General features: G+C 42.8%; 1 protein-coding gene across 1 annotated transcript; it reads right to left on the reverse strand.

Moving 5' to 3' along the window:
* Positions 1-39: 39 nt before the first annotated feature.
* Positions 40-12,607, reverse strand: YWHAB (tyrosine 3-monooxygenase/tryptophan 5-monooxygenase activation protein beta). Its single transcript, XM_082226489.1, has 6 exons — positions 12,416-12,607; positions 4,506-4,807; positions 3,838-3,961; positions 2,714-2,877; positions 2,255-2,350; positions 40-1,834 (listed from the first exon to the last, which is right to left on the reverse strand). The coding sequence occupies exons 2-6, from the start codon at positions 4,797-4,799 to the stop codon at positions 1,778-1,780; spliced, it is 735 nt and encodes a 244-aa protein (XP_082082615.1). The 5' UTR covers positions 4,800-4,807; positions 12,416-12,607; the 3' UTR covers positions 40-1,777.
* Positions 12,608-12,871: the final 264 nt, after the last annotated feature.

Raw genomic sequence — 12,871 nt, forward strand, 5'->3', positions numbered from 1 at the left:
GTAACAAACAAAAGTGTAAAAAAAAAAACCACAGACCACAACTGATAAAACTTTTTATTGTCTTTGAATTCTTTTACACTTTCCCGATTGTGTAAGGTGAAACTAGAACTGTTTTAAAAGACATACACAAATCTAGTACATCAATAACCAGGTATTTCTTTTTGCTATACTATTCTCACAACCACGTGTGTGTGCGCGCTAGGCAATACAACCGTCACAGAAGCAAACTTTAGGCAAAATACTGGTCAGTAGAAACAACGCAAAAAGAGCTACCAGATATACAGACAGCCTCGGTTCCACATTCACTACCGCATTTATCAAGCGCCAAGTATAACTGCACAATTTGTTCAGCTAGTAAGAGGGGAATTTTGAAGTCAGTGCATGAATTTCTCTCTTCAGCGACAGATGAAAAGACGAACAGATGGATTCTATGATCTAAGCGGAATGCTATAGGCAGAGGAACGATACTAAAAAGATTGAAAAGGGTGAGTATTCAAATCTTTCCTCTGCATTATTCATGCAACTCCTATTGAATTCTGGTATTTGACTGGACAGGTTTATAAACAACTGAACTTTTGGAATTTCAGTATCTCAAGCTAACAATTAATATGCATGTTTATGGTCTGTATTCCTAAGGCAGCTATGGGAAAACTTTTTAACAGGATCTTGATTGTGACCCAGCATTGCCAAGCCTTCAGCATCTAAGTGAGACCTGTATTCCAACATATTTAAGCCGCTCCCATCATCAAAGACTTAACAGCATACACAAAGGACCTCAGGCTTTAAACTGAAGCCGGAATGGGACTGGGTGGGAGAACACAATCCATGCAAAGAAGAGCTCTTTCGGATTATTCAAAGGGGCAGGCCTCCTCCCTGAAGTGAGGAGGGAGATTAAGATTTTAGCATTTTAAAGTGGGGAAACAGTTCTATTTAGCATGCCTACTCAGCAACTAATAAGGCCATAAAAACAGAAACATCCTGTTGAAATTCCATGGTAGTGCTCTAAAAATTCACTACCAGGAATAGTCCATATTGTAAATATGTTAACTTATTGCTGTGGGAAGGGGCTTGATGATGTCCACAGAAAGAGGACTGGGCTGTTTCTAAATAGACAAAGCCCCAGTATTCTGCCACTGTTAAGGAGTCTGGAACTTAGGCTGCCATTTTTCTCTGCTTTAAAATGAGGCCTCAGAAAATGTTTACATTTGACATGAGCATTTGGCTGAAAAGCAGCGTGTCCAGCGTTATTATTTCAAAAACTAAAATGTCTGAATGAATGTGCCTATTAAATTCACAGAAGTGAACTACTGAACTGGAATGCCGCACAATAGATTGTTTCCCTTCCATGTTGCAGTGTCACAATATAATCTCTATAATTTTCTGTACAACTTTACAACAGAATTGTACTTCGACTACTTTGATCCCAGATTATAATCTTTCCAATGAATTACATGATTCATATCTACTCTTCCATCATTTAGAGTTTTGTAAAGTCAACTGCAATCGCAAAACCCATAATCACAGTGTTCAGTTAAAAAAAATATAAACACAGTAATCATAATTGTAAGTGTTCATAATAGGAAAGGTTCAAAATGCCATTGCTCAATTGATCTCCATTTTATGTACACAGAACACCAACCAATTGTTTTTACCCCACAGACAGTTTGCTACGTTGAGGTTGTGAAGTCGATGTACTATTCTTTTTGCTTGTCGCACAAAGGGATATAACGTGTAGGATACAGAGTGACATTGAACATATAGTGAAGCGTGACAGCCATTAGTTCTCGCCCTCCCCAGCTTCCCCTTCATCTCCCTGGTTTTCCGATGTCCATAGCTGTAAGAAAATACAAACATGTTTATGCTGAAAGCATGCAGTTAATTACATTGGTCTGGAAAGGAGTAGTAGGGCAATTTGTTTCAGTAGAGCAGTATTTTTTGAGTGGAAGAGTTAATGAATGATGAACTAAAGACTGGAGATTAGATGAAGTTAAGCAATGAGTACATGAAGCCTGCAGGTAACACACAATTTGTTAGCTGCCTGATAAGGGCATTTGGCAAGTTTTCCATTACAGGTGTGACTGCTCCACACACACAATGCTGACAGCAGTCATTCTTTCATATGGAACTAACTTTGTGCTACATCCAAAATAGTTTGTAAGGGTGCAATTATCAACCATTTGTGGGATGGCAAGACTTAAAATTATAAAACATTGCATCATTTAAAGTGTAGCCAATTTTTCGAAGGAATACTTACAGTAAGGTTATCTCTAAGTAGCTGCATAATCAGTGTACTATCTTTGTAAGATTCTTCATTCAGTGTGTCCAGTTCAGCTATTGCTTCATCAAATGCCTAAACCAAATTCAAATAATTAATTCGCTTTATTCTGCTTCTGATCCTTCCTGCCTTAAGAATGTTTAACCCATTCAATTTCCAAGCACAGATAGTGACGAAAAAAGCATAACATTACACTTGTGTTCATCCAGGTTAAGACCCAAGACAGACTTCCTTAGAATATAAAAGTGCCACCTCTAATTTCAAGGGTGTTATTTTAACTTAATAATTCATCTTTCTTCTGAATAATATAAAAGATCTCCTACAGCTCTCCGACATGATTTATTAAGCCATACGTTTCTAGTTGCATTCACAACTGCTCAACGTGTATCTCAAATTTGTTTCCCCATAACCATTCTTGACAATATTAAGTCTATTTACCGTCTTTGCCAGACTGCAGGCTTTCTCTGGTGAGTTTAGTATCTCATAGTAGAACACAGAGAAATTAAGTGCCAGACCAAGTCGAATAGGATGTGTTGGTTGCATCTCTTTCTTGCTGATTTCAAATGCTTCCTGATATGCTTGCTGAGAATTCGCTACTGTTGCTGCAAGAAAAGATGGTGATAATTTTAATATTTCCTGACATGGCCAACTCCAAGTCAAAAACATTTACACAGGTGCCTGCATAGAGTAGGGCTGAACAGTGATCTGTAGTGAACATTTTGTTACACACAAAAACAGTATTTTTAGGAGCCTGAAATGTTTCCCAAAAGACGGCTGAAATGTTACCTTTTTGTACTTGTTCACAGCTAAAATCAGCTGCTGCTTCAGTGCCAGTTTGCTTTAAGACTGGTCATCTTCTATCTAGCAGCAGGGACACTGGGTGGCAAGATTTGGCTATGCATAGTCAATGACAACACTCAGAGTGAAAGCAACTCCAACTCAGGAAATATTGTCTTTACTTAGAATTAGCTAGTTTGTCTTAGGGTCATTACATTGACTGGCTATGTCAGTGTTGATATGATGGGAAAATACATGAAGGGAACTCCTATGGAATATTTTCTTTCTTGGAATGAGTGAAATGCTTTTAAAAAAGCTTTACTTACTCAAAATGTGTAGTAGGAAGATTTTCATGAAATATTTACAACACTAGAAAATTTTAATTTCTGTGTATATTGTAGACATATTCAACTCCTAAATCCAATATATGTGTCTTCACCTAAAGGGAACTACTGTCTTAATGGAAGAATGCAGAACACCCATTCCTTGTGATTTGCTATTACCTCCTTTTAGTAACCTCTAGTCAAGTTGGAGATACTAAAAACTAGTATTCTGCAGCAGCAATCCTTTCAACCTGGCCCTTCCACAGTAGTCAACCATGTTATGGTTGAATACAACAGGAAGCCACTGGTTCTTTTACCTATTCCTTTGCATTCAGAACTTCTGATAGTCTCAGAATACTGAGACAAATTTATTGTGAGATCAAGAAACAGTTTAATAATACCACACACAGCTCTTGTAGGGAATCATTAAGAAAGGCTTCTGATGTTAAGGTAACCACCTACTTTGCTTGCTTTCTCCAGATGCCACTTCTGAAAGGTATCTATAGTAATCTCCTTTCATTTTCAAATAGAAGACTTTGCTTTCTGGCTGTGTTGCATTAGCAATAAGGTACTTATCCAGCAGTTCCTGAAAGACATATAATCACAAGGTTACACACGTTCCTCAACTGATCCCCTTTATGTTTACATCTTCAATATGCAGGCCTAACCTAAAGCCTTCCAGTTGTTGCGGAACTACATCCTCTAGCATAGCCCCACCCAGCATGGCCAATGACCAGGAATGATGAAAGTTGTGGTTGAGCAACGCTTAGAAGATCAGGAAGCACCAAGTTCTTTTTTTAAAAACTTTGGAGATGAGACTCTGGTGGCTTTATACAAGGACATATTTCTTTAATTCATTGGCTAGATTATAGAAGAGAGGTTTATATATGTTTTGTGTTGTTTATAGGTTTGGTCCATACAAGTGTACGCATCGTCTATCAAGTATCAAATAAAAATAATTTTCTACACCTAGCATATAAACAACTAATTACAAAGCAAGGATCTTTGGCTGTTGGACCAAAGTAGATCCTTAAGCGATGAAACTGTGCTCCTGCCTTGAGCTCACAAGCTTCCCAGCAGATGGAGCCCCTTAACAAATGCTGCTATATCCATCCCTACTAGACTATTACCAGAACATCATTGCAGATGTCCTTCAGTTCAGCCTCAATCTTCTCACGATATTCTCTTCCCATCTGCTGTTTCTTCTCATTTCTTTCCGTCTTCTGTTCAATGCTGGAGATGACACGCCACGAAGAGCGACGGGCACCAACCACGTTCTTGTAGGCAACAGAGAGTAGATTCCTTTCTTCATTGGACAGCTCATGTCCCTGCTCAGTGACAGCCTTCATGGCAGCAGCCATATCATCATAGCGCTCTGCCTGCTCAGCAAGTTTGGCCTTCTGTACCAACTCACTTTTATCCATGTTTGTTCCTAAAAGGGGGGGGCAAGAGTAAAAAATGAATGTTTATTTCCTGCAGCAGACTATGATTTGATAGGCATAAAATACAGTAAATCTGAAAGTAAACTATCAGGATATGGGTTATTCCAAAGTGACGACAAGGGAAGACTCCAGTACACTTGACATAGGAGTAAGTTTAAAAATCCACCAATATAATAGGGTAGTAGAGTGTGGCCCTTTCACAGTAACAAAAAGAAGAGTCCTGTGCTGGGATGTAGCATCTATGAGTGGTTTGTTATGAACTGCTCTCCTGCCTGTCATTGATCCTCTGTAAAATTTGACCTGTTCAACAGCAACTTTGGGAATGATTGTATATACACTATATTATTCTGGGATAGCCATCTCTGATTACATCTAATAGCGCAAAGTACACAACTATTTCTATTTTTATCTCTACAGAAGATTGTGCTACAATATAATTAGATGTATCCTTCTTGAGGCAAATGATACTGAGCTCAGATAGCTTTACCCAACTGCCAATAAACAGAACAGATTAATCTCCTTGCTAACCAATGGCTACATTTGTATGAGAATAAACTAACAAGGCAGCCCTTCAAATGGGATACAAGTAACTGTGAGCAGGCTCACTTCCCCCTTCAACCTAAAAGCAACCCCTGCAGAGAACACCTGTGTCTCAGTTCTAAAGACTTGCTCCTTGCTCCTTTGCAGCAAGCAACAAGGTCATTTTCCAGCATCAGAGCAATGACATGGAATGATGATCGACTGGTTCTCAGGAGCTCCGTGCTGGACCAAATTTGGAAGGTTTAGAAGTTGTCATAGTTGAATACCATTTCACACACCACCACTGGAGAATTTTATCCAAGACAATTACAAAGTACAATACTACACTTCTTATAAATCATTATCTAACACTTTGCAAGTCTCTGCCCTTCTCAGCAATTTCCCGCTTACAGGATTCCCTGCTGAATTTGCAACACCAGCATTGTTATTAGGTTTCTTTTCATTAGAAACAAGAACTGTTTCCTTAGGAGTATGCATTACCTCTTCCCCACAAAGAAAAACCCTTCAGAAGGTAAATCAATTTACTGAAGGGAATATGTGCAAGTGTAATGGCACTTCAGAATTAAAGAGAAGTAACATGCTCTAGGAGAAAAGTACAGAATTGTGGGGAATGGAAAGATCACGGTAGTGCATGACAAGAGTGATGGGTTGAATGAACTAACACTGTACTACATGCAGCATCAATTTCATGTAAGCAATTAATGTAACCTTTTTAAACATTTAAACCAGCCTTTCTCAACTGTGGGCCCCTGAATGTTGATGGGCTGCAGCTCCAATGATCCCTAGCTAGCAGGACCAGTGGTCAAGGAAGAGGGGAGTTGTAGTCCAACAACATCCATGGACCTAAGGTTAAGAAAGACTGATTTAAACAGTTGCTGCAGGGTTTGACGAGCAGGATTGAAACAAAAATGAATAGGGATTGACCCTTTTTGGACATGGCCCCAACACCCCCCCTCCCCCCAAACACAAAGCATACATTGTTGTTAGCTCCCAGAGGAAAGCTCCCATTGACACCAATGGGAGCTTCCCTCCTAGGGCTAATAGCAGCTTGGATGAGGATAGATTTATCGTGGGATCACAACAGTGAGGAAGGATTAAACACACACAGTCCTGATCCTTACTCAGAAAGCCCTGCTGCAGCTACCGGTATTTTATTTTTTAAAAATCTGCATGTTAATTGCTTACAAGCAATTAACGTTATTTCTAGTTTTTGAACTAGAAAAACCCTCATTCTTGCCTGACAGGTACATTGAAAAACCCTCATTCTTGCCTGACAGGTACAGCATGTCTCTTTATCTGGAGGGAACTGAATACCTGGATACTCATTTTCAAAGCTGGTGACTGAGGCCCAAAGAACTTACACCTGTTTAAGACTCCTGAGAGTCAAACTCTCAATTGTGGATAGCCACCAGTTTAACACAATACACAATAAGATGACAACTGCTCTTATACACTATCTTCTCAAGTGCAATAAATACCTGGACTCTGATGTGTCGGCTCAAGCAGATTTCATTCTTAAGGTTATAAAAACATTCCAACTTAAAAAAAATTCAACATAAAGCTTTAAAACTTTTACCCACACTTGCTAACTTGCCTTGATGGAAAATTTGCTACCATACGGTTGCATCAAGCATTTCTGTGCACAAACAGAAATGCAACAATACTTAACCTTCATCCACCACCTCACGCAGCACCTACACACCTTCCAAGCTCCAGGGAGTGGGGGATCTTCCAGAGCAGGTTTGGGGGTATGCAAAGGAAGACGAAGTCCCATTGCATGAAGAAGTTAGCTTGCCCAAAGTATTTAGAACTGTCTAATAGGGCATGTTGGGACGCGGGTGGCGCTGTGGGTTAAAGCCTCAGCGCCTAGGGCTTGCCGATCGAAAGGTCGGCAGTTCGAATCCCCGCGGCGGGGTGCGCTCCCGCTGCTCGGTCCCAGCGCCTGCCAACCTAGCAGTTCGAAAGCACCCCCGGGTGCAAGTAGATAAATAGGTACCGCTTACCAGCGGGAAGGTAAACGGCGTTCCGTGTGCTGCGCTGGCTCGCCAGATGCAGCTTTGTCACGCTGGCCACGTGACCCGGAAGTGTCTCCGGACAGCGCTGGCCCCCGGCCAATAGATGTGAGATGGGCGCACAAACCCCAGAGTCTGTCAAGACTGGCCCGCTCGGGCAGGGGTACCTTTACCTTAATAGGGCATGTTAAAGTTCTTTATGTTTGAATTCATTCCTTTTTCAGGAGACATGTTCTCTCAAGTACGTGAGCAATCTGTCTGGGTCTACATGAACAAAGGAACAGTTTGAATTTTCTTCATTGCTTACCTTGTTGAGACAAGATATGAATGCTCTGTGGTCACTATGAGGGAGCTTGGAAAAGGGGAAGTAATAGAGGGATCTCTGAACAAAAGATTCAATGCCATGACAAAAGCAGTATCTCATACGAAAATCTACCAAATTTGGCATGATTCTCCAGACAATCCTGGGTACTGAATATGTATGGGCGAACACAGAATGCATGTATGATTTTAGCACTTTGAAGGAGACTTCTGATTCTCAGATGTTTCCATTTGAGAAAAATCAGTGAAAACTACTGGAAAGTGCAAGTAACAACAGAAGCTGTTCCAAGGTTACTCAATTGGTACTGAAGGATCTTTGAGGTAAGTCAGTTTGGAACTGCAATTATAAAGACACCACTCATGGCTGCTTGTAGTCTGTTGCTTCTAATTTCTATGAGCTACACAAGACATCATAACAGATGCAAAATAATGACAGTTAAATACTATAGAAAAGGGAAATTGGAAGAGAAGTATCTGACTAGCTTAATATAGTAAAATGGAAACACACTAGCATGAAGTGTTTCAAATGACCTGGGTATTGTTTTTAATGTAGAAAAATGACAGAGATATTTTGGTTAATTTTTAACCAGCTCTAATTAAACCACTTAAGAGACATTCATAAAATGAAGTTGTCATTACTAGCTTTCCACACCACCAAAGGAGGGGGGGGGATGCTTCAAATTCTCTTGTCTTAAAAAAGCCATCTTCAATCCATCTTAAATAATAAGGGTGGCAATCTCTCTCCATCATATTTACACTTTAAACAAGAGCTGCAGATGACCAAAATGGGTGTTAAACTAACATTGGAATAGATTTGTTTTGAGAAAATTGTTATCTGCTACAACCAAAGAAGGAAAAAGAGAGAGAAAGCTTCCACAGCAACACTCCAGTTCTAAAACTTTCATCTTGAAATTCAGGAAACCAGTAGCTTTCTGAAGGCAGTTTGGGTGGGGGGAACTTCCTTTATAATTCAGTCACAGACATGCTGACGCAACAGCAACTACAGTATTGACAGATATTGTGGATTATGTGAATGCTCTCCCAGCAGGCAGCACAGCTGGTGGTTACTTTCCAGAGGGTACAGAACACTATGTCCCTGAAGCCCCTTCCAATATCATAGAAAAAACGCAGCTTATCTATTTGCAAAAGGTTTCTTGCATACAGCTGATGTGTGGTCTTTTATGTTGACTACAGCCTGGTGAAGAACACTGGCCATTATTATACCGATTATTCAATGACATTTGCCAATATGGACTGTAGGACTATGTTGTACTGGACAATAGGAACAATTGATCACCTTCTTTCCATGCATGCAAAACCATCTTAATGAAAAGAATGTTCAGGTCATTGTGACCATTATTTGTATACATTTCCATTAAAGCTGAAAGTTACCACCCAATGAAATCAATGGTCTTAAGTTAGGCATGAGTAATTTAAATACATTTATTTCAATGGATCTACTACTCTGAGTATGACTTAGTTGGATTACTACCCTAAGACCATAAATGAAATGTCATCTTTTAATAATAATAAATATATATATATTGTAATAATCTTCATATTGGGAGATTTTACTATGTAATTTTTAACTTCCCAATATTTCATTTCCCGTTCATTTTTTTAAAGAGCTCCCAACCATGCTGATATTAATTCATCTTTACCACAAGCAGCTACAGCAAGGTCACTCACAACAGTAAGCTGAAATAGGCTTTATCAAGCATACTCAAAAATGTCAGTATGCTTATATCAATGCAATCTTTAAAGACCTGAAGTGGCCTAGGACTATGGTATCTACAGAATCACCTGCTCCAATTCAAATTTCTGAGAAATCTGTTTAACTTTGGTGGCCTCCTGTGTCACCTTGCTGTACTGATGTGTGATGTATGTGCACAAGAGAGAGCCTTTTCACTAGTGACACCTAGATTGTGAAAGTGCCTTTCCAGAGAGGCACACCTGGGTCAATCAATGCCTGTTCTTTAGCAGGCACGGAACACTGTTTTATACCAGCGTACTTTTAATTAAATATTGCATCCTTTATATTGTTTTAAGCATCAATCATTTTATTTGTCGTTTAGCATGTTTTTAAACATGAGCTGCCTTAACTAATTTTAGAACGTGCTTGTTGTTGTTGTTTAGTCGTTTCCAGCTCTTCATGACCCCATGGACCAGAGCACGCCAGGCACTCCTGTCTTCCACTGCCTCCCACAGTTTGGTCAAACTCATGCTGGTAGCTTCGAGAACACTATCCAACCATCTTGTCCTCTGTCGTCCCCTTCTCCTTGTGCCCTCCATCCTTCCCAACATCAGGGTCTTTTCCAGGGAGTCTTCTCTTCTCATGAGGTGGCCAAAGTATTGGAGCCTCAGCTTCAGGATCTGTCCTTCCAGTGAGCACTCAGGGCTCATTTCCTTCAGAATGGAGAGGTTTGATCTTCTTGCAGTCCATGGGACGCTCAAGAGTCTCCTCCAGCACCAGAATTCAAAAGCATCAATTCTTCAGCGATCAGCCTTCTTTATGATCCAGCTCTCATACTATTAATTGTGAAGAATGTCTATTTTGCAATGGACTTTATAATCTTTACTATATTCACCCTAGTAACTCCAAGGGACTCTCACAGCAGAGGCACCCTAGATAACATTGGCTTTCCATTTACGTTAAATAAGTTATTCTCAAATTCTAGGCTCCTTGTGCAGGGAGTAGGGGCACACAGAAATCCTGGAAAGGTGTGTGAAGTTCAAGAGAGGAATTGAATTCTGAAGAAGTTCAAAGCCTACTTCCTCTCACTAGTCAAGACACTGAGGAGAGAGAATTGAACACCCTCTAAGGGTGGTTCCCTATTGGATTTGTGATGGTGACTCCTCTTCCTCACGCTCCATCATCATGGATTGAGTTGGAAAGAGCTGCTGATATATGTGTGTCTAGTTCTAGGAGTCAATAGATTCAAGTACATTTATATCCTGCCTTTCTTCCATGTTCTCAGATTCTGTTGTGTTCTCTACATCTTCTTAAAAGTAAGTCTTGGATTAATAACCCTGTTCACACAGAGACCAAGCTGCATGTAAGCAACTGCAGTCAAGGATCTCTACTATGGAATTGATGGGCTGGCGAAAGCTAGCATGTAGCAGGGTTTTTGTTTTTGTTTTTAATGGATTAGTGATGTCGCTCTAGGCAGTTAAGTTCAGACTAGAATGCAATTAAAGTGATATAAAGAATTATAGTAGCACCTTGGGATACGTTACCCTCGCGTAACGTAAACTTCAGGATGTGAAAGCGGGAACCCCGGAAGTGTTTTGCAGCGCCCGCATGTGCAAAAGTGGTCTACCGCTGCATGCGTATGTGCAGAAGCAGTCTACCGCTTCTCCTTGGGTTGCAAAAACCTCGCGATCCGGCCAGACCTTCGGAACGGATCCTGCTCACAACCAGAGGTACCACTGTATGTGCAAGACCCACCCACACATTCATTATATTCAAAGTATGATACACAATTTTTTTTGAATAAGATTTTTATGTTGGTCACACACATATTATCTAAATTACAAACATAACTAATTTTTGACATAAAGGGTTTTAGAGCTCAGATTCAAATTTGGTGCATCAGGTAAGTTTGGCAGCAGCCAAAAAGGGAGTAACAGGGATTTTTGTAAGCCACTCTTAAAAGCTTTCTTCATTAAGTGGCAGGGTAAAGATGCTGCACCCGAACAATGGTCAGTTACTATTTCCCCAACAGAGCTGCCACTGAAGTTTCGGTATAGCTAACCAGTAGGAACTACTGTTCCCTAAAAGCGCCATCAAACTACTAGTGTTAGCCAGCCGGTCATTTGGCACCTCACCAGTTGAACAGGTATTCTGAAAACGCAAATGCTATTGATGTCACGCCTTTTAAAAATAAAATACAAGGAATGAAAGGAAGAAATCAAGACTATATTAGCAAGGAGAAATCATGTGTAGTTGGAAGGGGTGGACGAACATTCACATAGAAAAGGGACCAAGCCTGTAGTCATAAGCGGTGGAAGCCCATGAGGTTTGCTTCCAGGTGAGCTTACTTAAAGCTGCTTTGGCACTAAAAATACCGTCTTTTCAGGTGGGCAAAGCCCCAAGGGCTGGATTGTGCAAGTGTGTGTGTGTTTCTTTAAAAAAGGGGGAGGGGCACCCCGCCCACTCCCCTGGCCGCAAGGGCGACCTGAACCCTGCGGGAGCCGGGTGGTGGGGGCCCAGAAGCGCAGCTAAAAAAGAGCGACCAGCCCCACCTCTGGCTCGTTCCGGACAGGTGAGCCCGCCCAGCCCCGGGCAGAAGGTGGTGACTCAGCCAGGGCGGGGCCGCTGGCAGGCGAGGTGACGCCACCGGGCGGAGACCCTGGAGCGGGAAAGGGGGCGAGGGGGGGGGGAGAGGCGAGAGCCCCGCCGCCAAGGAGGGGCTGCTGCCCGTGCCCTCAGCCCGCCGCGTAGGTGGGGTGTCGCCTCAGGACCGAAAGGCGGCGGCGGCTGTGGCGGTTCCGCGGCCTTCCTCAGGCCTCTCTCCGGAAGAGCCGAGCCGGAGGCAGCCCCATCCTCGCTTCCGAAAGCAGCCGGGGAAGAGAAGGAAGGAAGGGGGACGGAGGGAGGGGCGGGGGAGACCTCGGCTCTGCCCTCTCCCCCCCCTCCACTGCGCGTGGGGGCGGGGAAGGGCAGCTGCACGCGCGACTCGGGTCCGGGTGGGGGAGGGGATTCCGGCGGGGAAACCCGCTCACCTGACGGCTAAGGCGGAGGAGAAGGCGGCTCACAGGCCTCCAAAAAGAGTCGTCGTCCCCCGGGAGGAATGAGGCGTCTCTCTCGGCGCGCGGCAGCCCGCTCCGCTCTCTTCACCACAGAGATACACACCCTGCGGCTCCTGCAGGCACTTCCGGCGCCGGGGCCACGCCCTTTCCGCCACGGACACGCCTTCCTCCTTCCCTCCCCCCTCCCTCTGTCTTCTCTCTTTCTCTCCCCCCGCCCAACTCCCCGCGGCGTCTCCCGCTTCCCCTATTGGACTGCCAGGGCCGCGGAGGGGAGTGGGTTGGGAGGATGCCGCTCGGTAGCCATGGCAACAGGCCAACGGCTTCCAGGCCCAGTTTTGGGAGGCAGAGAGGGAAGCGACGCTCCCCGCCACCCGCACACGCACGCGCACGGACACACTCCACTTCCTCCGACAGCGATGCTCCCCCCCC

This window comes from Podarcis vaucheri (genome assembly GCF_965113315.1).
Source record: "Podarcis vaucheri genome assembly, chromosome: 6".
NCBI classification, from domain to species: Eukaryota; Metazoa; Chordata; class Lepidosauria; order Squamata; family Lacertidae; genus Podarcis; species Podarcis vaucheri.